This window comes from Prunus dulcis, chromosome 7 (genome assembly GCF_902201215.1).
Source record: "Prunus dulcis chromosome 7, ALMONDv2, whole genome shotgun sequence".
NCBI lineage: Eukaryota > Viridiplantae > Streptophyta > Magnoliopsida > Rosales > Rosaceae > Prunus > Prunus dulcis.
Window position 1 is genome coordinate 17,824,129 of NC_047656.1, and position 27,378 is coordinate 17,851,506.

The 27,378-nt window shown below is 37.3% G+C and overlaps 3 protein-coding genes and 1 long non-coding RNA gene across 6 annotated transcripts in view; all 4 read right to left on the reverse strand.

The window, feature by feature from the left end:
- Window positions 1-1,045: 1,045 nt before the first annotated feature.
- On the reverse strand, window positions 1,046-11,756 carry LOC117634135. 3 transcript variants are annotated; one of them, XM_034368068.1, is made up of 15 exons: window positions 11,445-11,756; window positions 9,049-9,578; window positions 8,685-8,964; window positions 7,747-8,045; window positions 6,356-6,523; window positions 5,404-6,159; window positions 5,189-5,283; window positions 5,037-5,096; window positions 4,863-4,951; window positions 4,126-4,680; window positions 3,876-3,950; window positions 3,544-3,614; window positions 3,404-3,461; window positions 2,359-2,608; window positions 1,046-2,180 (listed from the first exon to the last, which is right to left on the reverse strand). In XM_034368068.1, the coding sequence occupies exons 2-15, from the start codon at window positions 9,456-9,458 to the stop codon at window positions 1,456-1,458; spliced, it is 3,891 nt and encodes a 1,296-aa protein (XP_034223959.1). In that variant the 5' UTR covers window positions 9,459-9,578; window positions 11,445-11,756; the 3' UTR covers window positions 1,046-1,455. The 3 variants fall into 3 exon arrangements, with proteins under 3 accessions (XP_034223959.1, XP_034223960.1, XP_034223961.1); XM_034368069.1 differs by having other exon boundaries at window positions 8,691-8,964; window positions 11,445-11,741; XM_034368070.1 differs by having other exon boundaries at window positions 5,037-5,087; window positions 11,445-11,741.
- A 1,460-nt stretch (window positions 11,757-13,216) lies between these two features.
- On the reverse strand, window positions 13,217-18,798 carry LOC117633424 (serine/threonine-protein kinase tricorner-like). Its single transcript, XM_034367029.1, has 13 exons — window positions 18,493-18,798; window positions 17,378-17,552; window positions 17,030-17,113; window positions 16,683-16,924; window positions 16,309-16,552; window positions 15,683-15,762; window positions 15,411-15,495; window positions 14,914-15,039; window positions 14,714-14,827; window positions 14,567-14,614; window positions 14,098-14,182; window positions 13,852-13,902; window positions 13,217-13,758 (listed from the first exon to the last, which is right to left on the reverse strand). The coding sequence occupies exons 1-13, from the start codon at window positions 18,666-18,668 to the stop codon at window positions 13,667-13,669; spliced, it is 1,602 nt and encodes a 533-aa protein (XP_034222920.1). The 5' UTR covers window positions 18,669-18,798; the 3' UTR covers window positions 13,217-13,666.
- Window positions 18,799-20,842: 2,044 nt separating this feature from the next.
- Window positions 20,843-22,803, reverse strand: LOC117633426. The gene is made up of 3 exons (XR_004586655.1): window positions 22,617-22,803; window positions 22,404-22,507; window positions 20,843-21,296 (listed from the first exon to the last, which is right to left on the reverse strand). It is a non-coding gene; the product is annotated as an uncharacterized LOC117633426 (long non-coding RNA).
- A 2,882-nt stretch (window positions 22,804-25,685) lies between these two features.
- The window catches only part of LOC117633425 (protein ALP1-like), a 2,031-nt gene continuing 338 nt past the window's right edge, over window positions 25,686-27,378 (reverse strand). The window contains exon 1 of the mRNA XM_034367030.1: window positions 25,686-27,378. This exon is cut by the window's right edge and continues 338 nt beyond it. Within this exon, the coding sequence (XP_034222921.1) occupies window positions 25,861-27,378 (1,518 nt within the window). The 3' untranslated portion in view covers window positions 25,686-25,860.

Here is a 27,378-nt window from a genome sequence, read left to right on the forward strand (position 1 = left end):
AGTATTGACCTTGAAAACCATCTGCCAAAGAAATACAGCTTAGGGTGCATGCGCCTGACTTTACATATTTATGATAATCCTGATGATTATATGGGAGAAGCTTGCATAACTAAGGCAACTAGTTAATACAATCAGGAAATAGAGCATTCATCAACACTGGGACTACAATAGAAAGTGTACAATGTCCTTGAAAGTTCTGGTATTCCTCTTCAAACACTATTACTAATGAAAAAGAGAAGAAAAGCAACATCGGGAGACAAGTAAATAGAAGCTTGTGAGATAAATCCTTAATCTTAAGTAAACATTATTCTGAAAAAAGAAAAAAGTAAAAAAGTAAACGTGGGTTTTGAAGTCTTAAATGCACTGAAAATAATCAAATATATAGGGCATCAACTAAAAAAGGGTATAACACAATTTCAAGTTTCATACCAAATAAAACCAGCGTCAAGTGAGGCACAAGACACAAGTCAAGCCTGGAGGAGTGAGCTAAGCATCAAACTTGATATTAAAAAGCAATAAACCTCAAATGAGCACCAATGCCAGGTAAAAGCATAGAACCAAGGGTTTCTTGCAAACTCAAATCAAGGTTCAAAATAAATTCAGAACAAGGTTGGTGAGTAGCTATAGGCTTAGGAATAACGACATACCTTAACCGTTTGAAATCAAGGTCCACAAAGAAGCACTTAGAGATGACGTATAAGCCATTCTTTCGAGGTAAGGTATATCCTGTCAAAAAAATGGACCAAGTCCCACTCAATTGAAATCTACAGAAAATGATGTATGACTAGTAGCAGAACAAAAATGGGGAAATAAATTTTAACTATCAGTAAGCCTTACCAATATACACACCAAAAGTAAAAGGTCCACCAGAAGTTGAATTTGAGAGGACAAAAACCTCAAGCGGTCACACGCCTGGATGTGTACCAAGGTAATTGCATTCACTACTTCATATTTAGCAGTAGACTGAAGATCTCTGTAGAAGAATCATAAACCAATAGACAAAGAGAAGGCGAAACTTCTAATGATGAGTTTGCCAGCTAGAGAATAACACATTGAATTAAGAGCTGATTTTATTAGAAATAATAAAATGTATGTACAAGAGGACATCGTTCTCTGATTTGTAACAGCTACAGGGAGGATACAGTGTTTGCTAAGATATAATAACTAAACCATACTAACTAGTGCCTTGAACAAAAAGATCTTTACAGTCAAAGTCACCAACTTAATACAGGAGCAAAATCCAAAACATCCGAAAGGTTCACTCAAAATTCAACTTGTGCAGGAGCCTACAAAAGAATCTATATAACCTAACTGTGGACCAATAGCCAAATGACTATGCATGTAGCTGGAACTGGATAGTCAAATGACTATTCTTATCACTGGTCATTTCTTGAAACAGCAATTTTGTTTCATTAGTCAATAGTATAATGAACAAGACTATACAGAGAAGCAACTTCAAACCATCATATTTAAGTCTGAGAGGTCATCCATTGGAATTTCAAGACCCATGAAATCTTGATCTTGTAAACTGTCATCATCAATATTCAACCACGAACCCAAATCCTGCCCTTGGCCATCAATATCATCAGGGACACCTAATACATCCATTCCCGGTAATTGCAGGTGAGACAAGTCAATGGACTCTGGGTCATCAATTGCATCCAAGGCAAACTCATCCTTCTCTTTGGTATTGCCGCTGGTAGTCATTTCACCTGATTTTGATACAGAAGGCAATGCTGGTTTGGGTTGCTCCGACATCTTGCCAAGGAGGCCATTTACTGAAATAGATAGTTGAGTTGTTTTCTGCTTAGGCTTCGTTTTTGTTTTCCTTTCCCCCTTTACATTAGATAATGCTGGCCGACCAATTTTTGGAGTTCCATTTCTAGGTAACACCTCCCTGTTGTGCCCCTTTCCATCTCTATCCCTCTCACTCCTCTTTCCTTTTGCACTGCTAGATAGAGAACTTCCAATACCCGACGGGACATTTGAAGTTCCAATATTACTACCTACATCATCAAGTGACAATTCCCTCTTCTTCACCCTGTTTGACCACGTCTCTTCTCTACCATTAGCTTGTTCAGACAGGTGATTTAAAGGTGGAAGCACATCCGAAGATACGACATTATGATTATCAGCATTCTGACTAAACTGTGAATGGCTTTGCTGGGAACCCACGGAAGCTGCAGAAGAGACGAAAAAAATATTTGAACAAAGGAAAATCACAAAGAAGAGGAAGAAAATATCCAGACTGCAAAGTCCTTTGTGCCTTACACAATCAGTAAAAGAACACGCATAGGAAGCTATATGGAACAGAAAGCACATTCCCAATATTTTATTCAGAGGCATAAAAAGAAATACCCGAAACTTTGGACGCGTATGGTTTGGTGGATTCACCCTCTGCAATAGCCTCTGATTGTCGCATGCCATTAACGTTGGAAAACCCAGAAAGAAGTATATCCCTATATGAGGGTTCACTGAAACAGCTTTTCCCCGTATCTTCAAATTTTCGACATCGCTCTAATGTCCGCTTAACAAATGCTAAGGCAGCTTGCTTGGCCATTTTGTTACTGGTACTCTTCCCACCAGTGGCATTAGGACCCCAACAACTCTGTCAAACAATGTTTGTATTAAATTCAGCCACCATCAATGCAAGTCTATTGTCAAAAGCAGAACGCCAGCAGTACTTGAAACACTTGAGTAAACAGCCTCAATGTTAGACCAATGGAGGCAACCAAGGATTCAATTTTTTAAGAATAATTTGCATATCCAAATTGACAATTATAAAAAAAAAGTATTATTAACATAAGAGTGTAACACAATCTAGAAAAAGAAACGCAACAATAACATAACAAAATACAAACACACAGAAACAGCATTTCAAGAGCCAAAAAGATTAACCAGACGGCATGCTATTTAATAACTTTGGAACTGAAATCCATTCCAATGAAATCAGGTTCTTAAATTTCATTTTATTGAGGTGTTTTTTTGCATACAAAAGATGCAGACCTTTTCTGCATGCAAGCATTGCATTTACAAACCCCCAGTGACCATCTCATGAAGTGGGTTGCTTGACTGATTATCTTTTCATAAAGCTATCGAAAGGCACCATCCAGAACAAAGGCTAGGCGACATTAAAGGATGATGACAGAATGCTCGGAATACCTCACCCAGTCAGTAGCATCCCAAATAAATTAGAGCCACATACAATACTTAGCAAGAGTATAACACAGCAAGTAAGACCCCTGACCAGAACCAAGGCCTATCATTGGCCTTTATTTCTATCGATTTATTCTAGATCATTTATGCATTGCAGCTCTAGCCCTTTAGTTATCATACCTATATTTGCATCCTGAAACCTTAAATGGAATAATTGAATAAAGAGCAAAGTAACACGATGGATTACCATATACTTTTCATAAGCCATTCCAACTAGTTTGTCAAGGGCACGCTGTTCAAGCTCCCTATACAAAACAAAAATCGATTAGTTACATAATGATGCACAGAAGATTAAGCAAAATAATCACAGGATAAAGGATCAATTACTTTTCTCGGAATTCCTCTGTTACCGAGGCAGACCTCCAGAGTCTATCCAGCAAGCCTTTCTTGTTGGAGACCTATTACATAAAAAAGACAACCATTAAATGGAAGCCTCAAGAACAAAGTTCAATAGAAAATTAAAAGCACAGTAACTAATAACTGTTCTCGTACATCCAAAATGATTACTTATTTAAAGTTCCTATCCAAGTCAACTGGCCTAAGATGGACAAACATGCATATCCATTCCACAGAATGTTCTGATGCAGCAGTAAGAAGATGAAAAAGAATCCAATAAAAGTTAGTAGAAACTAAGGCAGAGTAATTCTATATAAAAATACCTGTTCATGATACTTCTCCTCTAATTTCCTAATTTCTTCACTGATTCCTTCATCCCCAGTCTGTGTCATATCAGGCTTAACAAAGATCATGCAAAAAATATATATATAATTAATAGCAGTCCATATTATGAAAGGATAAAATATATAACTTTGAAATATTGAAAGGACAAAGCTTCAAAGGAAAAAGCTTCTTATGAAACGAAACATTTGATAGAAGGGAAATGAGAGATATTATGGAAAGTAAACCAACCTCTAGCTCTGGAAAAATTCCAATACTATTGACCTCCAGGAGAAGTTTTTCATTTATGTGCATGTTAGCATACTGAGATTCTGAACAGGCCAATCCAGATATTGATACTTGCCCTGAAAGAAAACCGTTTTGCGAATGACTGAAGTTCGAACTGATTGCTTTGTGTGTGCCTTCGGGCTCATCATATTCCGGCCTCCCAGTAATCCTAAAACCATTAAAAGCAGCATGCCCGGCAAATTGAAAGTTATCTTGTGATTGATAACTCAAACCATTTGATTCCACCTCTGCATCTATATCAAATTCAACCCCATCTGCATCAAATGTGAGGTCGTCATTTCCACTGCTGAAATCCTCCTCTGGAATTACGGCTGCTAGGAGTCTCTGACAGAGGGGAATTGCAACATGATCCCCAGCTCCTGGTACTAAATGTTCTGGACGAAATTCTCCACTCTTTGGTTCACATCCAATCAACCTAAGCCCATTAGTGACAGTAGCGCTACAATCTATACTAGAAGGAACTTGGGCTTGAGTCGTCACATTAGATTCGATGTTTCCCTGACAAATCAATAGAAAATTAGAATACATAACTATACACAGGAGAGACAGAGGCATAGCTGACTCCTAAATATGCGTACCAAGTAAAACATTTTTGGGACAAGAAAGTATTTATCAACATCAATTATTAAGAAAATAATAGCTTCTATTCCTTCACCCCCTTAATTAAAGCAAGCTGTCACCTGTTGCTTTAGGTAAGCTGTGTCCGCATCAGATAAAAAACCAAAAAATGGCTCCATTTGCCTCCAAAATGAGCTTGAGAAGGACCGAGCTGTAGCAATAATAAAACTTTAAATTCCACAACAAAATATATATTGGAATAAGATAAAAACAAAAATCTTTAATGAGAAAGTCACCAGAATTAACGACAGCGTTTGCAGCAGCCAATAATTCTTCATGTCCATCATCTGACCCAACTTAGAAAATTAAAACAAGAGTGAATAGAGAACAAAAAACACTATACTAAAATGGAAAATCAATTCAAGAAATTATTCCTCAATAAAAGTACCGAGAAAATCTGCTGCTGCATTGATTGCTGTATGCTTTTGACGTGTATAGGCCTTTCGATCAGAAAGTCTCCTAGTTGGCGGTCGACCTGCCTTGCTGTGTAACAAATTACAATAAAATATGAGTCAATCCAAGTAAAAATATTTTTAGGCTACAAAATAAATAGCACACTTATTGGACAGCCAGAAAAATATACACAGGTACAATATATTAAACCTTTCACTTTTGTCAAAACCAAGTCTGGAACTTCTTAGCTGTTTTGCTGTTCCAACATTTCCAATCTTCTCAACCGTCATTGGCATGAGAGACCTTGTGGAAGTAAAACCTCTCCCTGTCCTCCCTTGCCTCCGAACACCATCTCCAAGGTCTTCCCCAGTAACCAGCTTATTCTTTCTTGATGGCAGGACCAGAGGGGACACCTTTTGAACATTCTGTCCAGCTTTCTCATCTATCTCATCAGTCTTTTTGCCTTTATCTCTGGATTTAATCTCCGCAACTCCTGACTCCTCACTCTCCGATAGTGCAGCTGAAGACAAAGGTTCGGCTTTTAACTTAACCTGCTGAGGAGAACTTCCTGGTAGGCGTTTGGCAAATCCCATCCCGATGTCACTACCAGTAACATCAGATGCACTATCCATAGTAGGGGTTTCCTCATTACTTGAGACAATAGGAACAAAATTTGATCGTCTCGCAGTGCGGGAGATCTTCTGTGGTCTTTGGCCAGCCCACTGGGCAACAGGTGGAGATGAAGATCGTGCTGATGCCATGCGTTTGCGATTGTTAGCTCCAACAGCAGCAGGGGGCTTGCTTGTACAATGAGAAATGTCCCAATCATTAGCAACAGTTGCTCGATGAACAACGGGAGACAACTTGGGTACAACACCTGAGCCTGATCGTGGAGCCCGAACAGAAGCATTTATCTTTGTGCTTGAGGTAGGACTAGCTGAATTAAAATCATCACGAACACTTGCCCTGAAAGACATACAGTATAAAGAGGGAGAAATCAATACAAAGTTTCATAAATAAACAAAGACCAAATTAGTAAATAAATAGAAGGAGCAAGAGATAAAGAGGCTAACAATAGAACCCAGATAGCAGCCCTAACAAGCAGTCGAACACCACTCTAAAAGATAAGCACATACGAAAATGTTATGGATGCTATGCTTACTTATTAACAGCTCTGTGGTTCACCCTTTCCTTATCTGTACCAATAGGGTGATCTCTCTTATCATTGATAAGGGAAGTGTTGTCTGGTTCAGTCTTAGGGATGGATGAACGGAATTGTGAGATTCCGTCAGACTTTCCAGCTCCAACAGCTCCATTAGTAACTCCTGGCCTATGAACATATAAGACATCAACATTACCTCTCAAGTATCACAGATGACGATGAATAACAAACAAACAAACAAAAAACAAATCTGAAAAATGTTTCCTAAGTGATTATTTCAAAAGTTCAATGAAATAACATGTCAACAAGAAGCATAGTTTAATGAAAGAAAAAGAAAAACAAGAAGAGTGGCCCTTCGATCACCCGTAGGAAAGTATTCATATTATGTGAAAAACCTTTCACTATCTGTACTATGAGGTGAAAGCCTAAAAGAGAGTCCTGTCTTATGCATTCCAATTCCATCCATGAGATTGATTCTACTCAATAACTGCAAAAGTTTTAATCAATCACCACTGGTACAGATATCCTTTAGGGCAATTGTTACATCAAGCGTATTGCCTTTTTATCATCAGATGAAAAAATTACAAGTACCAAAGTCTTAGTTGCTAATTATATTATAAAAGGCATGATTTTTCAATAATTTCTAGATATGCCTTCTTAGGCCTCAGGGAATTATGATATTCTCAATCACTAACATGTTTTCCTTATCTGACCAAAATAATTAACATGTTTTCCTTAAATAATAGGACAATACAACACCAAATGGAAATAGACAGAAAAAAATAGTATGCCGGTATACCTATAGGGAAAGGACCAAACAACTTAACCATATAAATAGGTGTCATTCTTTTGCCTGATTCTTTGAACTCATTTTAAAACTTTTGAAAGTATGTGAAGTAGTTGATTTCTACAATTCATCTCTTATCATCAAAATCCATATACACGAAGAGAAAAATCAAAACATAAATGTGCAATTAAACCTCAAATTAACAATGCCCTCAGATGGATACAATACAACCTTGGTCCTTTTAAAATTCCAGAATAAGATGTGCAATTCCAATACAAAACTGAAGATAAATGGTGACAAACAACAACTTGCATAAAGTTTAAACAATTACCACATCCCTTATGGATCCTCGGTAGAAGTATATAAATAATAAGCATAAATTCGTTAACATTGAACAGTTCGCCGGGACTTCTGTACCAGTAAATTGACCTGAAAGGGCTACGTGTTCCTAAGTTCCTTTTAGAAATAAAAATTTACATTCTGCAAAATGGTGATCTAATTCACCTCAACCGTGAATGGATACATTTGTTAAGATTCTATATATCATGGTTCAGACTGTCCTTATATGAAGATGCATGTACGGTTGCACTTTAAGAAGCCATACCTGAACCCATGGGAGTCACTATTTAACCTTGAACGGGCATCACTCACAGGCCTTTGCTGCATTCCCTGTTTAGTTTCACGGAAGCCATCAATTGGTTTACCGGATACCATACTTGGAGAAGCATCTAGCTTTATCCCAGAACGTTTTTTCTTCATTTTTGACTTTTCCCAACCATCAACACCGATAGATAAATTCCGATCCTCTCCCTGAACCGCACCACTACTTGCAAGCCGCAGCATTTCCCTATCCCTGTCTACTGCCCCAGATGGCCGGACAAGAGCATTACTCCTCACATCCATCTACAATTATCATAGTTAAGTCAGTCTTCCCTTAAAGGAGTAATAATGCAGAAAATATCAATGGTGCCAACCTGAAGATAACTAGAGACATTATCAATCTACCTTTCATGGATTAGCAGGCGGAATGCACATGGCTTAAAGCACAAAAGACAAATTTAACCAATCCACAGCTCGAGAACAATAGAACAGTATGAAGCAAGTATACATACTTTCATAATTATATGCAGTCACGTATGCATCATAACTAAAAACAAAAAAAGGGTGCACTGGAAACCTAATAATACGAATAAACATTAACCTACATGAGTACCATATCCCACACTCACTCAGGTGAACAAAATGTTCGCATTCAAGACATTTGAAAAGGGATATCTAAGTGGAAGAAGGATCCAATTAGATCAAAGTGAAGTATTTGTATATGCCCATAAAACAGGTACTAAAATAGAATAACCATAACAGCATAGAGTGATTTTCTAAAGCAGCTTTGGACAAAACGTAGTTTAACCACAATTACAACTACAGTAGTTCCTATAAGTCAATTTTAAACAAGATATTCATAAACAGTACAAGAAAGGAGCACAATATAGAAAATATGAGCGAAAAAGGCAAATGTAGTAGAAAATTTTCCAAGATACAGACCCTCACATCCACCAAAGAAGTACGAGTGCGTTTGTTTGGGACAGAGTTCTTGGTCCTTTCTTCTGACTTTTGCTGCTCAAGTTCAAAAGCACCTGTGACAGCATGACTCTGAATACCAATCTTACCCATCTTTGGCCCCAGGATTGACCTATCACTTGATAACACCACACTAGACCGTTCATTAGAAAAAACTTCTGTTCTTGATCTCTTCTTTGATGGTACGCTTGGGAAAACCTTGTTGAATACGGATAAGGCTTCAGTGAATGTTTTTACACGTTCCCTGTAAAATGATTCAATGTTATGGAGTAATTACAACTTACAATTCACAACTACGAACCAAAATGCAAAATATACAGGGAACTACCTAGCCTTAACAGAGCTGTCACGCAGACCAGCTTTGACTCGTTTTATATCCTCTGGTATTGGAGATGGTTTTCCTTTTACAGAACCAGATGGAGATTCATCAGGTGAAATGCTAAGAGCAACACTCACAAGTCTTCTCAAGTCCCCTTGTCGGTTAGACTTGTACTCTGAAGCCACCAATTTTGGATCAAAGCGCAAGCAATGGAAGAAGTTTGTTACATCTCCATGTGTTATTAGAGACGTGCTTCTTGACATGTTTGGAAGTGAAGATAAAATTGGATTTTCCATGCTCTCGCGAAAGCTACCAGATCTGTCCAATGGAGCAGCTATGTGGGATCCTCGCTGCCCACTGTTGTATAATGGTCTATCCGGGCTACCAGACGAGAGATCAAACTTGCTAGAAGTTGCCATTGCATCAGTTTCCACACATTCTCCGGGTCAAAAAGCCAGAAAATACAGAGGTGCATGACAAAGATGGGCACAACAGCGCATAAAGCCCAAACTCTAAAGAACAATGACTGGGCAGTGCACCTGAAACAGATAAGGATCATGATACAAGAAGCAAAATCCTTGGTTTTTTTTTTTTTCAAAATTAATAATCAAGTTTTCCATTATGATGAGATGGGTAGCCATTTTTTGAGATCCTTAATGCGCACAAGAAAAGAGAAAATTATTGGATACATATCACGAAAAGCCAGATGCGAAAACGTGTAAGCAAGAAATTGGACTGAGATGCATAAACCATACAGCACATAAATTATGGATTCCTTATTCAAAGGTAAAATAAATTTGCAACATCCATTTAGATTTTGAGTAAGGGTATTGGTTCATAAAAATTATGCATAAGCCATTCAGATTCAGAGTAATGGTTCACAAAATTACGAACCTAAGATTCAAATAATCTCATGAACTCCCCTATCCGAAAGGATAAAGAAGGAAATAAATTAACCTTTGCAATAGATGCTGCATCTTATTATATCCATATTATTATATCCATAAAAGAGAATGGGTGAAGCACTCCATGAGAGATATTATCAACACACTCCCGAATACATATACTATGTAGCATTACAACCCAGAAACCATGTGACCCTCATAAATAAATGCAAATGATGCGCATGCTATATGAGAATCATGCACAGAAATCAGAAATATAAGCAGCATTATAGTTCTCTATTAATGTTAGCAGTATTACGATAATCACATTGATATTAAATTAAGATCAAGGCCCAATGAATGGCATGTTGCATATATAACAAATATAATTACGACTACCTGGATTTAAGCATTAACTTTTTGGAAGGGGATCAAACACTTACACACCCAAAAGTCAAAACTGGATTAGGAAAATCTGGTAAGCTCACAGTTAGTAGAAAATATTTCCACTTCAAATATGCACAATTTACAGTAACCAAACACCCGGTCAAACAGGTCTCCTTTGGTACAATCTCCTCCCCCCGGTCTATCCTGCTACTTCTACAATTTACTACTACTGTTCATTAAGGATAAGAACACTACACAGATCTAACGTTCACACACCCAAAAAGTAAATACTAGATTAGGAATATCAGATAAGCTGACAATTAACAGATGTCATTGTTGAGTTCTGGTTGAATCTCCCTAAGTAATAAATATCAATATCAGTTCATTGACCAATGAAAACTAACTAAGATGGATGATGACACTAAATGGAGCAACACATGCTATTACAGACACCTACACAATGGCCCAATTAACATACCATGAGCATAGCAGAATAAATCAACACTGACTGTCATTCTATTTTAACTTAAAACAAAGGACTTAAGATAATTCAATGAACACAGCTATATCGAAGGCTGCGAAAGTGACACCGCACAGTCACCAAATGCATTTTTTTCATTTATCATCTTTCCTTCTTTAGAAATAAAATTCTTTCCCTGGCTCTTTTTTCTAGAGGGAGGAGGTGGGTCTAGCTGTTTCACCCAAGTAATAGTATGACTCCTAAGTTCAAGGTCTTTCGAGCTAAAATTTTACTGAATGAGACTATTTTTCAACATTTTTATTTTGCTCAGGATTCTCCATTCTAATCAACAAAAGCTACACCTATCAAACAGATAGTCACATTAAATTTGGTTTACTTTAAATTTTTATTTATCTTTTACTTTATTGCTTCCTAAATTTAAAGTTTTTCCGTTAATCTGAGTTCATCAATAAAAATAATACAAAAAACCTTAAAACAAGAAAAATAGCTCAGATATTAAACGGAAACCCTAGAAGTTGAATCCACGGAAAACCTAGAGAAATGAAGCATTACGAACCTTCAATCACACGCCAAAAATAAAAACCCTAAATAAACACGTAGAAGTTAAATCAACCAAAATCTAATCAAATTGAAGTTTAAATTCAAATCTATACCTTCAATCGGGGACAATGATGTCTAACTAATGTTGAAGCAAGGGCGATTCTTTAATTTGGAGATTCAATGATAGGGTAGGAATTGAATATTCCGAGGGTTCTGTTTAAGTTCGGAGCTCGAAATCGAAGGTTCGTACAAAGCCATGGAGGACGAAGAAGAGCCCTGTGTTTTGATCGGCAATGGAATGGGATATAGTGAAGTTACTGTTATGCCCATGCTTCGTTTTATCAATGCATTAAAATCGTCGTCGAGGGTGGGGGCACTTTGGGAAGAACATTGTCGAGCCGGCTCAAACAGCTACTCTGAGAGAGTTTTCAATGAATGGTATGTATGTAAATTTATATATGCATATGTATGATTTGTAGGTAGGTGTATTGGCACATGGGATGAATTTGGGAAGTGACAATTATTGAACAATTTTTAAAAATATTATTCTGTGAAAATAAATATTAAAAATATCATAATTAAGGCTGCACACACATGCTATAGGTTTGCCTGTAGCAATGGGAGACTGGAAATGGTGGGCATAAAGTATGATTAATTCCTATATTAACATTAAAATCTGAATCTATTGTTAAACTTGTATAATTTGAAATTATGATTGGGAAATGAAGTCTTCTTATCTTATAAAGTTAGATGATTTTAACACTTCGTGATATGGAAATGTTATTGTGTGCGGATGTAACATCACGTGAGATGCCAGCATGATGTTATGAAATCACTCTAAATTTAACACATATAATTATTACCGATTTTCAATATACGAGTTAGTGTTCAAGTATTAACACACGTATAATAACTTTTGAGTGATTGCATATACATATTACAGTTGCACTTAATCATTTATAGTAACAATCGTCTTACATTTGTTAAATACATAAATCAGACAAACTGTCATTGTACATTTCTCGAGTCCAGAACCTCTCGTAGGCTAATCAGATACGAACCACAAAAAAAATTTAAATGAAGGTTTGAATTTCTGTAAAAAGAAAAAGAAAATAAAAAACTGAGGGTTTGAAATGGAAAGCACAAAAAAGGTAAATAGAAAATCCGCACGTCAATAATAATTATAGTAATATCATAAAATGCTCACCTAAAGTGGCCTATTTAAAAACTTTTAACCATGCCAAATATTTGAACACTGTTTTCCATAAATTTATGTAAACAAACAAAGGCCAGTTTTCAACTTCGAAATCACTAAACTTGAAAACATGTGCTACAGAAGAAGCCCCCCCCCGTCACTAAAGTCTGTCTCCCAATCCGACAACCAAATACAACGTAAGAAAGAATAAACAAACAACTGCGTTGATGTGTTTTGAATGTCACCGTCCTCGCGCTATCCATAATATCCCATGTCATGCGTTTGCATTGCATGTGTTTTTGAATTGTGGTCATGTTTCGGATTCTATGGTTAGGCTTTTAAAGGACATGCAAAAGTTTGTGACCTAAGTCTTCATAAGCTTTAATTCAGTAAAAGAACGTCAATTTGATTTGTAAATGGTTAGCGCCACAAAGAGTTGCCGAGGGGTTGGCTGTCAACCGTTGATGAGTGTTGTGGTACCCACCTGCATCCACGGCTGACAATCACCCACGCATGTGGGCACATTACTATCCATAGCATTGCTCATGGTATCCAATATGAGATATCTGTCTCTTAAAGACATGGAGAAGCCAAACTGCGCTCAGATGCAATCAAGATGTTCATGGAATGACAGACAGTTGTTGAAAAAGATGTTTAACTATAATTTTCAAAACAAGAACATCCTCAAACTTTAGGAATCAAAACTTAATTTCCTGTTTTACTCACCAAAGCCACACAGGGCCATCCATACAATTCCAACTATCAGGGTGGTCATTGTTTACAAACAGCACCATAATTTCCTAGACAATCAAGAAAGGATGAAAGACCGGAAACTGCCACAAGCGAAGGCATATTGTGCTTGCCAACCTGGGTAGCCAGGACCATGACAAAATTCTCACACCTACTTGGATACAAAAGCTTTCAAGATCTCTACTACTACTCCTACAAAACGAACCGATCCACGGGTCATCTTGAAGTGTCTTCAATATTACTCTGTACACTTAGAAGAAGTTCTGCAAGATGTAGCAGTCAACTGTGTTGATCATGGTGACTGGGGCAAAACCTGACCCAAAAACAAGCAGGCATACCCAACATGTTCATACAAGGGCCTTGTCCGCCTGTTACACTGGATGCTATGAGTCACTCTGACATGACATCCTCTGATGCAGCAAGCACCTGAGCTTCCATGTCGCTGCATGAATACCTAGTGGAGTAGTCCAGTGCCGAATCACCTGGACAGGATCATCATTGATTAGCATAGGGCAACTCAATATTAAACATGAAAATGACAGTTGATGAGGCAAGTTCGGTTCAAGATGCATTACTTTGAGAAGAGTCAATAGATGATCGGTTCAGTGATGCACTCCTGTTTAGATCTGTAATCATTGAATGAATTAATAATTAAAAAGAGAAAAAAAAATGGCAACAATAATGAACATAATCAAGGAAATTTAGCAGATTGTAAACGGTGTTGCTCATTACATAAAAACTTTGTAGCGCGTTGCATCAAGAAAAACAAAAGGAAAAAGAGAAAAGTCAAGAATGTACTTCGGTAGAATGACATCCCATACCAGAAGATTGATGTAACCCTTTGACAGCCTCAAAATTCTTGTATGTATAGCCAACAAAACTGAGATCTTTAGGAGTCAACAACATCTGCAGAGAAAGTTAGAGGACTAGTATAAAGTACAAACCCAAAATATCTAAAGAAAAAGAATCGCATAATGGCATCAGAAAAAAATGATCAATAGTATTTAAGAAGACCAAGTTCCATTAACATCAATGACCTCGGACCCCACTATTGTATAGGAATCCATCTATAGTGAGTTCAAACCTGCCTTCCAATTTTTTACCAAATTTTACCTTTGAATAGGCCATTGAATTATGAATATGCCTTCTACAGTATGAAATACTATGTGTATGACATAAATCTTGATTTACTAAACCAACATATTTTACATGGGAATAGCCATCACCAGATCATAAATTAACATTATGCCACTTTAAGTCTGTGTACTCTTTCGGCTATGAAAAACATACCTTTCTCATTGGTCCAGATCCTGTTCTTCCTGTTGCTGGTGGATCCACCTAGAGCACAGTTGAATTTAAGACACAAAGGTAAAACAAATTAATACTTCACACACTACCAATAAATAAAGGAAGACAGGAGTGTGCTTAACACCTCACCTCATCATACTTCATAAAATTTTGAGTATCGAGTTCCCCATTGACCTCTGGTTTAAATGCTGCCTCCACCTCATAAAGTTTGTCCCAAGCAATATCTTTGAACCAAGGATGAGCCTGAACAAATTTAAAACAAACTTATATGATTAAGAAAATGCGTAACAGTATGAGGGTAAATGTCATCTGAAAGAGAGTTAAAATACCTTAATTTGGTCTGCTCTACCAAGCCTATTTTCAACATCACAAAGGAACCTACTGATCAGATCCTTTGCTTCAGGTGTCAACCTTGCCTCCACTGGAAATTTTAAGTGATTTTTCCAATGTACAATCTAGCATAGATTGTTCCACATGTCAGGTTATACATGAGTGTTCTTGGTTAATAATAAAACTTTAGTAAGATATAACATCACAACTGCCTAAAGAAATCAACTCAAAGCTTCTTCAGTAGCCATGACACGTAAGAATTGTACAATTTTGCAAAGGTTAGTGCTTCAAAAATAATTTATACATAGAACTTTCTACAAAGAAAGAAAAAACGGTGAGACAAAAGCAACCTGAAGAATTATGTTGAAATTAATCTCACTACAATCTAATGATTGTGGGAACCCAACAACATAGAAGAAGATGAATCGAAAGCTATGAGATATCACATACTTCAATTAGAAAATATAACCAAAACATATACTCATTGCAAATCAACCTTTCTGCATGTTGTCACTGGATCATCAGAGTAAAATGGGGGATAACCAACAAGCATCTCATACATTATTGCACCAAGTGACCACCTACAACCAGGAAGGAATTCGGTAAGATAATAGAATTCACAATGAAGTTTAGCATACCATATTTTAGCTACTATAGCAATTCAATAACACTGCAAAGATCTTCACTGAAAAACACAATTACAATACTAATGGTTTTTTCAAAGAAAAGCCAATGTCGAACAGATAAGCATTAATTGTATGGACTTACCAGTCACACTCCATGCCATATCCTTTCTTCAACAATACTTCTGGAGCGATGTAATCCGGAGTTCCGACTGTTGAGAATGCCTATCATTGGAACAAAGTAATATGACTATGATCAGAAAAACAAAGGTCTCTAGGACCAATATCCTTGAAATTGCCAAAACACACTACCACAAGAACTTTAATGCATTCATAACATTAAACTCTTCAACCAGGAAATTGACTGATCAAATGACAAAGACAATGTAAATGTCTGCTGTGTTGTGAAAACTACGATTATATACTCTGATGTCCCTCAAACAGAACCATACATTTTTTCTACTGAACCACGCTTTATATATCCTTATTTAAAATGAATTACTGTACTGAAGGTCATTTCAGAAATATACCATTTCTGGTAAGGTTAATATAGCCTCTCTGATCTTGATCTACTTGACTTTTGTAACAGTGTGGACACATAATTACATATACGACTCCGAGTGACATTAAATAATCTATCTTTAAATCCATGCAGTGTTAATTATCATAATACACAAATAGCAAACATCTGCTGCTTGCACTTTATTAGTTAAGAATCTAAGAGATGTGAAATGCCACATTAAAAGATAAAGGAAAATATCATTTTCATACCAGTTTTCTTCTGTTTATTTGCCAATGTTGAAGTTGCTCAAGCGGGCTTTTCCAGCGCCTCCCATTTTTGGATTCTGGGAAGGATTCATCAATATCCATTGTCTCATGTAGGTTCTCATCATCTAGTACTTCATTTTCATTTATGGATGACAAATTTGAGCAGTCAAGAGGCTTGCAAAGACCAAAATCAGAGAGCTTCATGTGACCATTTTTGTCTAACAGAAGATTGTCTGGTTTTATGTCTCTGAAAATATAGATGCAACAAATGCAAGAGTTACATTATGTTCCTGATGTACAATTATTAATATAATGCTGTTCAAGAGAATCCAGCTTCTGATATGTTGGCAAGCCTGTAAACAACTGGATAAACCAACCTGTGAATGTAGTTATGTTTATGAATAGATTCTATAGCCATAACACTTTGGGCAATGTAAAATCTTGCAACAGTTTCAGTCAAAGTCTCTTCTCTAATAAGCAAAGTCATCATGTCACCACCAGGTAGATACTCCATGATTAGATACAAGTAGTCAGCATCTTGAAAGGAATAGTAGAGTTTCACAATGCAGTGACTAGCAACCTCTGCAAGCAAATTCCTTTCAGCTCTAACATGTTCAACCTACGTTGCAGATAGACAACCAGTGAGTGCATATATTCACACACGTTTAAAATACTTTTAATAGAAGTTAAAATTTATATCAACTCTAAATCTATCATATAATACCTGCCCCCTACTGAGCATTTCTGACTTCTTCAACTTTTTCATGGCATAAATGTTGCCAGATTTCTTCTCCCGACAGAGTCTAACCTATAAAGTTTTATATAAAGGTTCTTAATCAAGGAAGTATCAAACATAAACCAATGAATATACAAAAACTTCAACAAAGAAAAGGAAACAAATAACCATCATACTTGTGTTAGAAATGATCAGCGTACTGTAACAATAAACAACTCACAGGTAGCTGAAATAAGCTTATACTCACTTCCTCTGTATAGAATGTTTAAGAGGGAAAATAATAATCTTTTAAACCAAGCACCTATGCAAACTATAAAAAATACGCATATCTCTAACCTCTCCAAAGGCCCCTCTCCCAATTATTGCCAGAAGGTCAAAATCATCAACACAAATCTTGTGCCTTTTAAGGCGCATATATTCAGTCTCTGTGCGCTCCAAATCCTTCAACATATGGATCTGTTCCTGTTCTGGCACACGTTCAGATGCCAACTTCTTTTCCAGCACTGAGCGCCTGGAAACAGTAAAAACATGTGAGGGCGCGTATCAAGATTAAAAGCCTTTATGACCTAATCATTGCCAATTTTACTTTAATTACCAGTTGTGAAGGCACATCACAACTATGAGCAACTATTGAAATCTAAAAAAATAGAAGAAAACAAGAAACATATTCAAAATTCAAAACTGCCTCATATATGTACACTTAATGACTTTCTCGCTTTGTTCACAGTTGCACCCCATTCATTACTTCTAAGGTGGTTAAAATATTAACAAACAAATAACCACATACTTTTCCAACTAAAGATTTGCGGATAATATATCTAAGAAGCTTCATAACTCATAACCATCACTAGGCAATTCTTTACTAATTTGAAAATGTCATTCAGCATTCAAAAATTTATTATGGTTTATATTTCTTAGAACATTTGTATTTTCTCGACATCAGGACCAACTTTAGAAAATCTAAACACAGTTCGACTTGGCGATAAACATAAATTAAACAATAATACTTTCAGTTCATGCAAGCATGCGCATTCCGAAAGACCAAAATCCGAAATGAGTTTTAAAAAAAGGAAAATCTATCCCACTCCTTAACAAACTATAATGGTCTCTTCTCCTTACGATAATGCACTCCCCTTTACCTCATAAAACCAAGAGCACACTGATTTAGAATATCCTTATGAACCCCATTTCCCATACACCAAATAAATTCCAACTCTTTCAAGGAATGCATGTCCAAGCACCCTCATTTCCCTACAAAATTCGAAGCTTTCTTTCCTAAACCAAAAAAACATTAAATACCCAGAAACAAAAAACCAAATTTGATCACGAAAATCACGAATACACCAGCTGGGATTGCAAGGACTGGAAAGCTAGAGATTGAAACCAAAACTGGGCAAGGCGAGAGAGAGATCCTTGGAAATAGTATAAACAAAAGGAAATGATTTTCATACCTTTGTTTACGATCTTGGATGTGCTTCATCTGAGCCTTGTAGTGGCTCTCTATGAACTGCTTGGCTGCAGCCACCCTCTCCAGGGTCAAGCTGGACCCCACCTCTCCGGCGTCCTCCTCCGCCTCTATAGCCATGGGCCCCACCTCGTTCTTCTCCATCTGCGTATGGTTCTCCATGCTCCCTCGCTCTCTCTCTCTCTCTCTCTCTCTCTCTGTGTCTCTGTGTGGCTTCAGAAATTTGGATGATTGTGACAAGTAACAACGAAGCAAAGACCCCGGGACGAATGAGAATATATGAGACCTCCAAAAACAGGCTTCTACAACCAATTTTTATACTTTTCTCTCTCCAACGTCTATTTTGTCTACCTGACATGTGGGCGCCTCCTATTGGGCAGCTCCATGGGTTCCGAACAGTTGCACTCTCTTGGGTGGCATTTCTCAGGTGGAGAGAGCATGTTAAATATAATATATATAACTTATTCTTTATATTCTTTTGCAATTAATCATATTTTTAAAAGGAAAATTCTATAATATAAACACACCATAGAGGCAAATATTACTTCAATAACAAAATTATGAGTTTTAATAATAAAGTCTCTTCACACGCGCTTCAGCGCCTGTATAAAAAAAGTGTATAAAAAAAGTGTACAAAATGAGGTGTGTGTAAAAGTGGTTTCCAGATACAGAAAATCAATCTCACGTTGGAAAGAGAGTTATTATTGGCAGGCATGTTTGGAAGTGAAAACCAATTCTGCACAAATCTTTGATGTTGCTAGCAAATGACTTGGATGTGCAAGGTTTACAAATGCAATTATTTTGACAGTAATTTTATCTTCAAACGTACAGTCTCATCTGCCTGTTTAAATTGCAATTCAATTAATCTTGACATAATCATGGTCATCAATAATAATGAGACCTGACCAGAATAAGAATGTGCTATAATATTGACAGAAAAGAGTTTTAACACCAAACTCTTGCAGGTGCAATGAATTTTCTTGATGAGAGTCGTTCTAAAGGGGCAAACATTACGGTTCATGAATAAGGGAAAATGTTGAATCGATTAGAAAGAATTCAGAAGTTGTCCTAAATGAATGTTTCTAGACTAACTAGGGAGATACCTTGATGTTACCATATCTATATTAAACACGCATTCACAGAATACCATATAAATCGTATTTTAAATGCTATCGAAATGCTCAAGGCAAGAGGATTAAGGCTTAGTTTGGGATTGCTATCACTTTTAAAAAAAAGTTGATTTTACTGTGCTTTGAAAATAATTAGCTGTCAAGTAAAGCGGCTCCATGTTTGGTAAACAATATTTTTAAAGTATTGTTAGTACAAAAGACAGTGTCAAAACCGTTTGGTAAAATTTAATATAAAATTGTTGTAACTGTGAATAATGACTAAAATAGACATGATGTTAAAAGTTTTATGTACTAATCATGTGGTGGTAGTGGTGGTGATGGAGTGGAGGTGGTGGTGATAAAGGTGGAGTTGGTGGTTGTGGTAGTTATGGTGGTGGGGATGGCGGAGGTGATGGTGGTGGTGGAGGTGGAGGAGGAGGTGGTGGTGGTGGAGGTGGTGGAGGAGGTGATGGTTGGGGTGGTGGTGGTAGAGGATGAGGAGGAGGAGGTGGTGGTGGTGGTGGAGGTGGTGGAGGAGCTGATGGTTGGGGTGGTGGTGTGGTGGCAGAGGATGAGGAGGAGGTGGATGTGGTGGCGGTGGTTGTAGAAGTAGTGAATGTGGTGGTGCAAGTGGTGGAGTTGGATGTGGAAGTGGAGGTAGTATCATTTTTTATAAATCAATGATGGTATTTTGGGAATTAAAAAAATTCATTAAATGTTTATCTCTGCTTCTTTTGAAAGTAGCTTTAAAAAGCAACCTAGAGCCAGCTTTTAAAAGCTGCTGTCAAAAGGCCATTGTTTTTAAAATAATCGGGATATTTTACTTTTACCAAACACCTTAAACTGCTTAACTTTAAAGAGAAGTAGATTTTTGGCAAAAAAAAAAAAGCAATCCCAAAAAGGACCTTAGAGGTTTTGCTTTCTCACTGAAAGGCTTCTCTTACTGAAAAACCATCAAGCAAAACAGAATGCTCAATGTGGCAATAGTCACTTGACCTTTCTCTTCGACTACTTCATTTTGTAATAATCAGTTTGCTTCTCCATCATTACAATGTTGGATTGCTCTGGTGGAATTAGGATTATTGTAGCTTATACTTGATTTACCCAATTGTCAGTAGTAGTTTAGGAGAACTAAACAAACGTCTAACCTGGAAACATAAAGAAAAACACTTTTTCAACAGTGGCAAGTGTGTTCTTTTATCGACGGTTTTTAGGATTTAACAGCGGTTGGCACCGGTTTTGTCACATTTAGTGACGAAAATTATTTCCCAATTTTGCAAAATGCCTTTAGAAACAGAAAAAACCGTCGCTAACCGTAGGAAATACAACTTTTACTGGCGAAGATAAAAACCGCCGCTAAAAGTTGGCAGACTTTGAAACCCTCCTACCAATTATTACTTGATACATGAAAAATGCCCCAATCTGTCCAACAAACTGGACATGACGGGAAAATTTTCAGTAAGTTCCTCTTGCTCTCCTTTGTAAAGACTTCTACTGGCATGGATGGTAGCAACTTCTTGCATGTTATCATTGCTTAATCCTTCACTGAAAATTTGAAATGGTCCCTCAGAAATTCCAAAGCCAGCTGAGGCGGAATATACCATGTAATCCTAGGGATGATACCTCCGAGCATCATGCACTGTGCACCTTACGCCGTCCATTATGCTCCACATTGGATTCACTACAACATTAGATAGAAACCGAAAATTCCTTTCCCATTGACAAGTTTTATACAGAAATGTGAGGTCAATATCAGATATTCCAATTTCTAAGTCGAAAGGAAAATTTTGCTCTATAAAATTTCCCTTCCGTAACTTGACACTCATGTTAAAAGCTCAATTTGGAATAGCAATCAACGCAAAATTTACTGAAGCATAATATATGACTATATGCTACTGATAATGTGTCCCAAAGATTTCAAAATCTCTGTTATCCGAGGATGACATATAAGTTATACAAACATGGTAGGAAAGGGTGCACTCAAAGAACAGCTATAGAATTTTTAAAAACCTCAATCATTATACAAAGGATAAATGGTTTTTGTGTCTGTGCACCTAAGTGATCAGGGTTAGCATGCACAAACAGCTGAGTCAATACAAGCGCCAAGCCTTGGTCAAATAACCTTAAGTACACTAACGCTACATTATACTGCATGTGATGCTTGCAACAAATTTAGTCCTACACTAACAACTGAAAGTCATTTGAAACCTGAAAAAACACATAAGCCTGCCTGTATTGGGAAGGAATACGTTATCTAGTAATTTTCCTTCCCCATCTTGAAGAACATGTTCAAAGCTCTGTTTGAAATAAGATTCAACTTACACTTTTCCTAAGCATATTACTAAAGCTAAATGCTGCCATGGATAATCATTAGGGTTGAAGATCAAAACCCACACTCTCTTCTACCATAGTATACGGAATTAGGGAGAGGAATCGGACAAGGACCTGATCTATCACTATTACTAATACCATAGAGGCTGCCAGATTATCTTGCACACAACAACACTGCCCTTGAACACTAAATTTTTGGAAACAGATGTTTAGCTTTTAGAAGTTCTCCAGCTAGGTTTAGTTCGGTTAAAAACTGAACTGTTGCCAAAAATTTAGGGTCATTACCTTCTACCTAGGTGTCAGAGTTTGTAGACAGAAACTCTTGTGCAATTGTAATTCTTTTATTCCAAAGCCAGAATATAGTTCCTTCACTAAATTTTGACATGCTAAGAAGGGTGCCTCGAAAAATAAGCACGAGAACAAGAAATTAACAGAAACAAAAAGAAAGCATACTTACTGAAGAGATAGGAGGGGAGAGAGGGTCAAGCAGGGGCTTAATTATCCAGACCTGTAAATAGCATCCTTGTCAATGGCTTCTTTTCTGCGACTGGCAAGGCAATTCTGGGCATTCCAATGACATAAAAACCAAATATACTAACATTATAATGAGGTCAAGAATCAAGTGTTCAATTCCAGCTGTTCTGCTAGTAGAATGATAAGGGAGGCTTACCTCTTTCAACAAAACGCGGACCAACCATAACCCTAATTTAGTAACGAAAATGAGTTTGTCGGTGTAAATTTTTGTTGAAAAGACCCACGTAGAGATTCTAGAAGCTGTGACCAGAGTCGGCATTGGCCGGAGAAGACGGTGGAGGAGAACGAGGAGATGAGGTTGGGGGATTACCGAGTCGGCCGAGTTGGAAGTTGGAACCGGCGAAGAGGATTTGCGAGCGCGAAAAGAGACACGATTTTCTTTTGGGAAAGTTTGGGAAGGAAGCCCAAACACAGAAAAAGTCATTTAGCCCATTGGGCCATTACAAACAGCCCTAGGCCTTGGGTTGGAATATAAAAATGTTAAAATTCTCAAAAGAAAAATAAACTGATTGTGATTAAAAAGGGTTTTAATTTTTTTTTAAAATTTACTTTTCAATTGATAATTTTGTTTCTGATTTTGACGTCACAGATACACAGTGACACTAACATATATAAAATTGGAAAAAAAAAAAAAATCATGTGTGAAATTGGAGTGAATGTGATTGTTTACACAACATTCTAACAGAATTCAAAACCTGATCCTATTGATTATTTTGTCACCTGGACTTTGAAATGCTTAGTTTCATATGCGCATCCAAAAAAGGGAAGATAAGTTTAATTTGTAGTATCTGTTAAATATGGTTCTATATCACTTTATGCGGCAAATAAAATGGACAATTACATCAATTAAAATTAATTTATTATTTTCTTTTCTTTTTTGATTTATTGACACTTTTTAATTTATGTGGTTGTCCACTTTATCTGCCATATAAAATAGTATGAAAATGTGGTATACAAATATAGTAAGAGTATTACTCTTAAATTAATTGAGGTGGTCTGTACAGATTAACTGTCACATAATGTGAAATGCTATGTGATCAATTCAATGTGCTCATATAGTATGATTAACCTATTAGCAACTATTTGCAGGATCTGCTGCGATAATATAACTGTGAATGCTTAGAGTAAATAAAATTTTAATGCTTGTTTGTATTAGATGAGAAGCTGCTTTTTCTTATGGATGTTTCTTGGTTTAAATGTTCTAATTTAGGTAAGATATTGGGTGAACTAAATATGATGTGATAAAATAAAATTAATTTGTAGTCCAAAGGGAAAATCCAGCATTCTAGGTGCCTCTATTGTGGCAACAAGGACTTTGAAATGCTCAATTTCATATGCAAAAAGAAGACAAACTAAATCTAGACTTGAAGTTTCTAGTTTTAAAAGCTGGTAAGAAGTGGTGCATAATCAGGATTTTGAATTTCATGTTAAATGGAATGAGATTTGCTTATTCTATATGCTTATAACTCTATAACTTGAGTTTACTTACAGGCTCTCAGAGATTGTAAATCAACTTCAAAATGCATATTATCGAAACCAACTGTATGCATAACAGAAAATTCAATTTATGAGATATTATCCGTTTGAACCTACAGTACTTCAATGAGAAAACTTTACATGAAACACCTGCACTACCTCTCGAGAAAATTTATATGAAACGGGTTTATGTAATTCATCTCTCATTTGAGTTTCAGTTGTAATTTGGCATGTGTGGTACTCTTTTTTCTCCTTTTAAATTTTATCTCATTGGGTTTTCTTCTCTATGATGGACCTATTATTCCTGATGATTGATTAATGAATTCCCTTTTGCTTTTTTTTTTTTTAAAAAAAAAAAATCCGCCTCTATTTTTCTCTCTCATCACAATATACATATAGAAAACATGAAAACTACTCAAACAGCTCATAATAACAAGCTTGTCGTCACACCACCACCACTAAACAACAACTCAAACTCATTGAGTTTGCAATAACTCTCAACTCTGTCCCATGTCAATGCCAAGAGAGAAACATGAAAACTACTCAAACAACTCATAATCACAAGCTTGTCGTCACATCGCCACTAAACAACAAGAGTTTTTTTAACACTCCTCGCTTTTTTTTATTTACTCCAATACTTAAATTATTAATCTCTTAAGTTTTATTATTGTGTAAAAAGACAAAAAAGGTCATCCAACTTAATAGTTAACCTTAGTACATCTATACACACACTCCACCACTATTCATATTAAGTTTTAGAAAAACACAAACTCTTTTACACCCTATTGCTATTGCCAAATTATCTCTTTCAATCCAAGAAACCTACTACACTCTCATATTCGCTTCACAAACCCTAAATACGGTATGCAAATAGTGGTTTGTGGGTCATCAATTGAGGTATGTAATGTAAGAAGTCACCATCAAGAAGACCACCTGCTAATTTCCCCAAGCAAACTTCTGAATTTTGTGCAAGAATTTGATCAGGGCTCTTCAAGGAAGATAAAGACTATGAGTCTCACTGTTTTACAATAAGTAATTATAGCTGGAATTAGTTGTTAATCACCAAGCTTCAAAGTAGAGTGGTGAGGGAAAAGATAACGGGGTGTGGGATGTGGAGTTGATGAGGTTTTTTTTGTTTTTTTTTTTCCTGTTGGGTGTGTATTTAGGGGTGGTTTGAGAAGATAGTGGGGTTTTCATAGAAATTACAAAAATTTGAATTAAAAGTTGAGGTGAACTTAGAATATAGAGTGAATAAAGAGAAGTATGAGATTTAAATAAAAAAACTCAACTCGTTGAGTTTGAAATAACTCTCAACTCTCTCCCATATCAATGCCAAGAGAGGGTTGGTTAAAGTCAAATGACCACATGAAACCAGTTAACTAAGCTCTGAAGCAATATATTCAAAGTTCAGAGTAAGGTGGGGCAGGGAGCAAATCATAATTGTTATTTGCCAAACAAAGGAAACCGCGTTGCAGTCAGTTCGACAAAGTTGATAATATTCTGTCCGACTGGGACTTATTATGATGTGGCCAACACAATTCTGTCAAACCTGGTATATGGGGTCTTGTGCATAATTCAATAGCCTGATATGGCCAAGAAACAAGTGAAAACTCCATGGTTGACAATAATGATATCATGATTGAACATCTCAGCCAATTATATACTCACTCAAACTTCAAAGTCAGAGAGAGAGAGAGAGAGAGAGAGAGAGAGAGAGATTCAGACAGGAGAAATCAAGAATGAACTATATTCATGCTATTAGATAGAAGGCTAAACTCTTTTTATACACAAAGCTCAAAGCCAAGCTATATTTCTATACCATTTACTCTACATATGACTACAACAATGGCAGCGCCAAATGAATGACTAAAAATACAGTACAAAAACTGAAACTCAAAAAATAACTATAGAAAAGCAGTGCCTGCAAGGCCATGGTGCAACAAATTATGAGCAATGTGATCCCTAGCCTGCACTGAAGTAGCAGACCTCAAACTATTCTCAGGGACAATCTCATCATCAAAGATATCAAAACTTAGATTAGCATCAAGCTCTTCATTCCTCATGGCACAAATGTTGTGCAAAACACAGCAAGCCCCAAGCACCACTGGCAAGTCCTGTAGTTTGACCTCAGTCCTCTTCTGCAAGCAAGACCACCTCCCTTTCAAGTTTGCAAAAGCATCTTTAGCAACCCTCTGAACATCTCCAATTTTCTCATTGAAGGCATGTTGGGTCCAAGTAAGGTTCTGGTGGGTGTAAGGAACCAAAACCCAATCTGTTAGAGGGAACCCAGAATTTCCCACAATCCAAACATCCTTCAGAAGGCCCCTGTTGGCTCTCTGGAACAAAGCTGACTTCTCCAAAACCTGGTCATCAGGCATAGAACCAGGCCAGCCAATACAAACATCGGTAAAAACACCTCTTGGATCAACAACTCCTTGCACTGTAATGGAGTAAGAGGTCTTCTGGTTGCGCTCTGTGTGCCTCTTGTTGAAATAAGCTGCAACATTCACCTTTGGAGCTATAATTGGAACATGGGTTGTGTACATCGACCCACCAACATTTGGTATTCCAGAGCTGGCTTCAAACTCCTCCTTGATAGCTTTCATTCTGTTCTCGTCAGGCCACTGAAGAAACTTGGGCATTAGAACAGTCTTAATTGCAGAGCAAACCTCAAGAACCAGCTTGTGACAGGTGGAGATGCCCAACCCGAAACGTTTCGAAACCAGCCGGAGCGGCTCGCCAGTAGCCAACCGCCATATGCAGACCGCCACCCGCTGCCGAACGGGAATCGCGTCGCGCAGCATTGTGTTCTTCTTCGTCACGGCCGAATCAAGCTCCTCGCAGATCATGTCAAATGTGGCCTTGCTCATCCGAAACGCCTCCCGGAACTCGTCGTCGGAAACGTTTGGATTGTTGTACTTATCCCACCAATCTTTGTTCCTGTCCTTGACCCATAGCCTCCGGTGAGGACCCGCCGCCGGAACAGCCGACCCCGACTCCGAACCCGCACTCGAATTCGCAGTCTCGGCAACCGCCGCAGCCGCCGCAAATGCCGATTGGTGAGTCCGTTTCGCGCGAGACTGGTCCAATTCGTCAGATTGAGCATGATTCTGTTGAAGATCAGACAAGTACTCATTCATAGCTCGAGTCTTCTGCCTGTGATTGGCTTCAAGGATCGATTTTTCCTGCTGGGTTTGAACAAAGAACTCTTCTTGCTCCTGCTTCTCTTCCTCATCCAGCAAAATCAGCGTGGTGAGTATGTCGCTCATTGGGCCATTGTTGTTGTTGCTGTCGTCCTCCTTTCTTCTCCGCTTCTTCAAGCCACCCTCTCCATTTATGTCGCAATCGTCCATGTCAGGGAACAGAGTGTAGAAATGGGAGTAATCTTCTTGACTAAGAAATGGGAACGATGTAATTTCCAT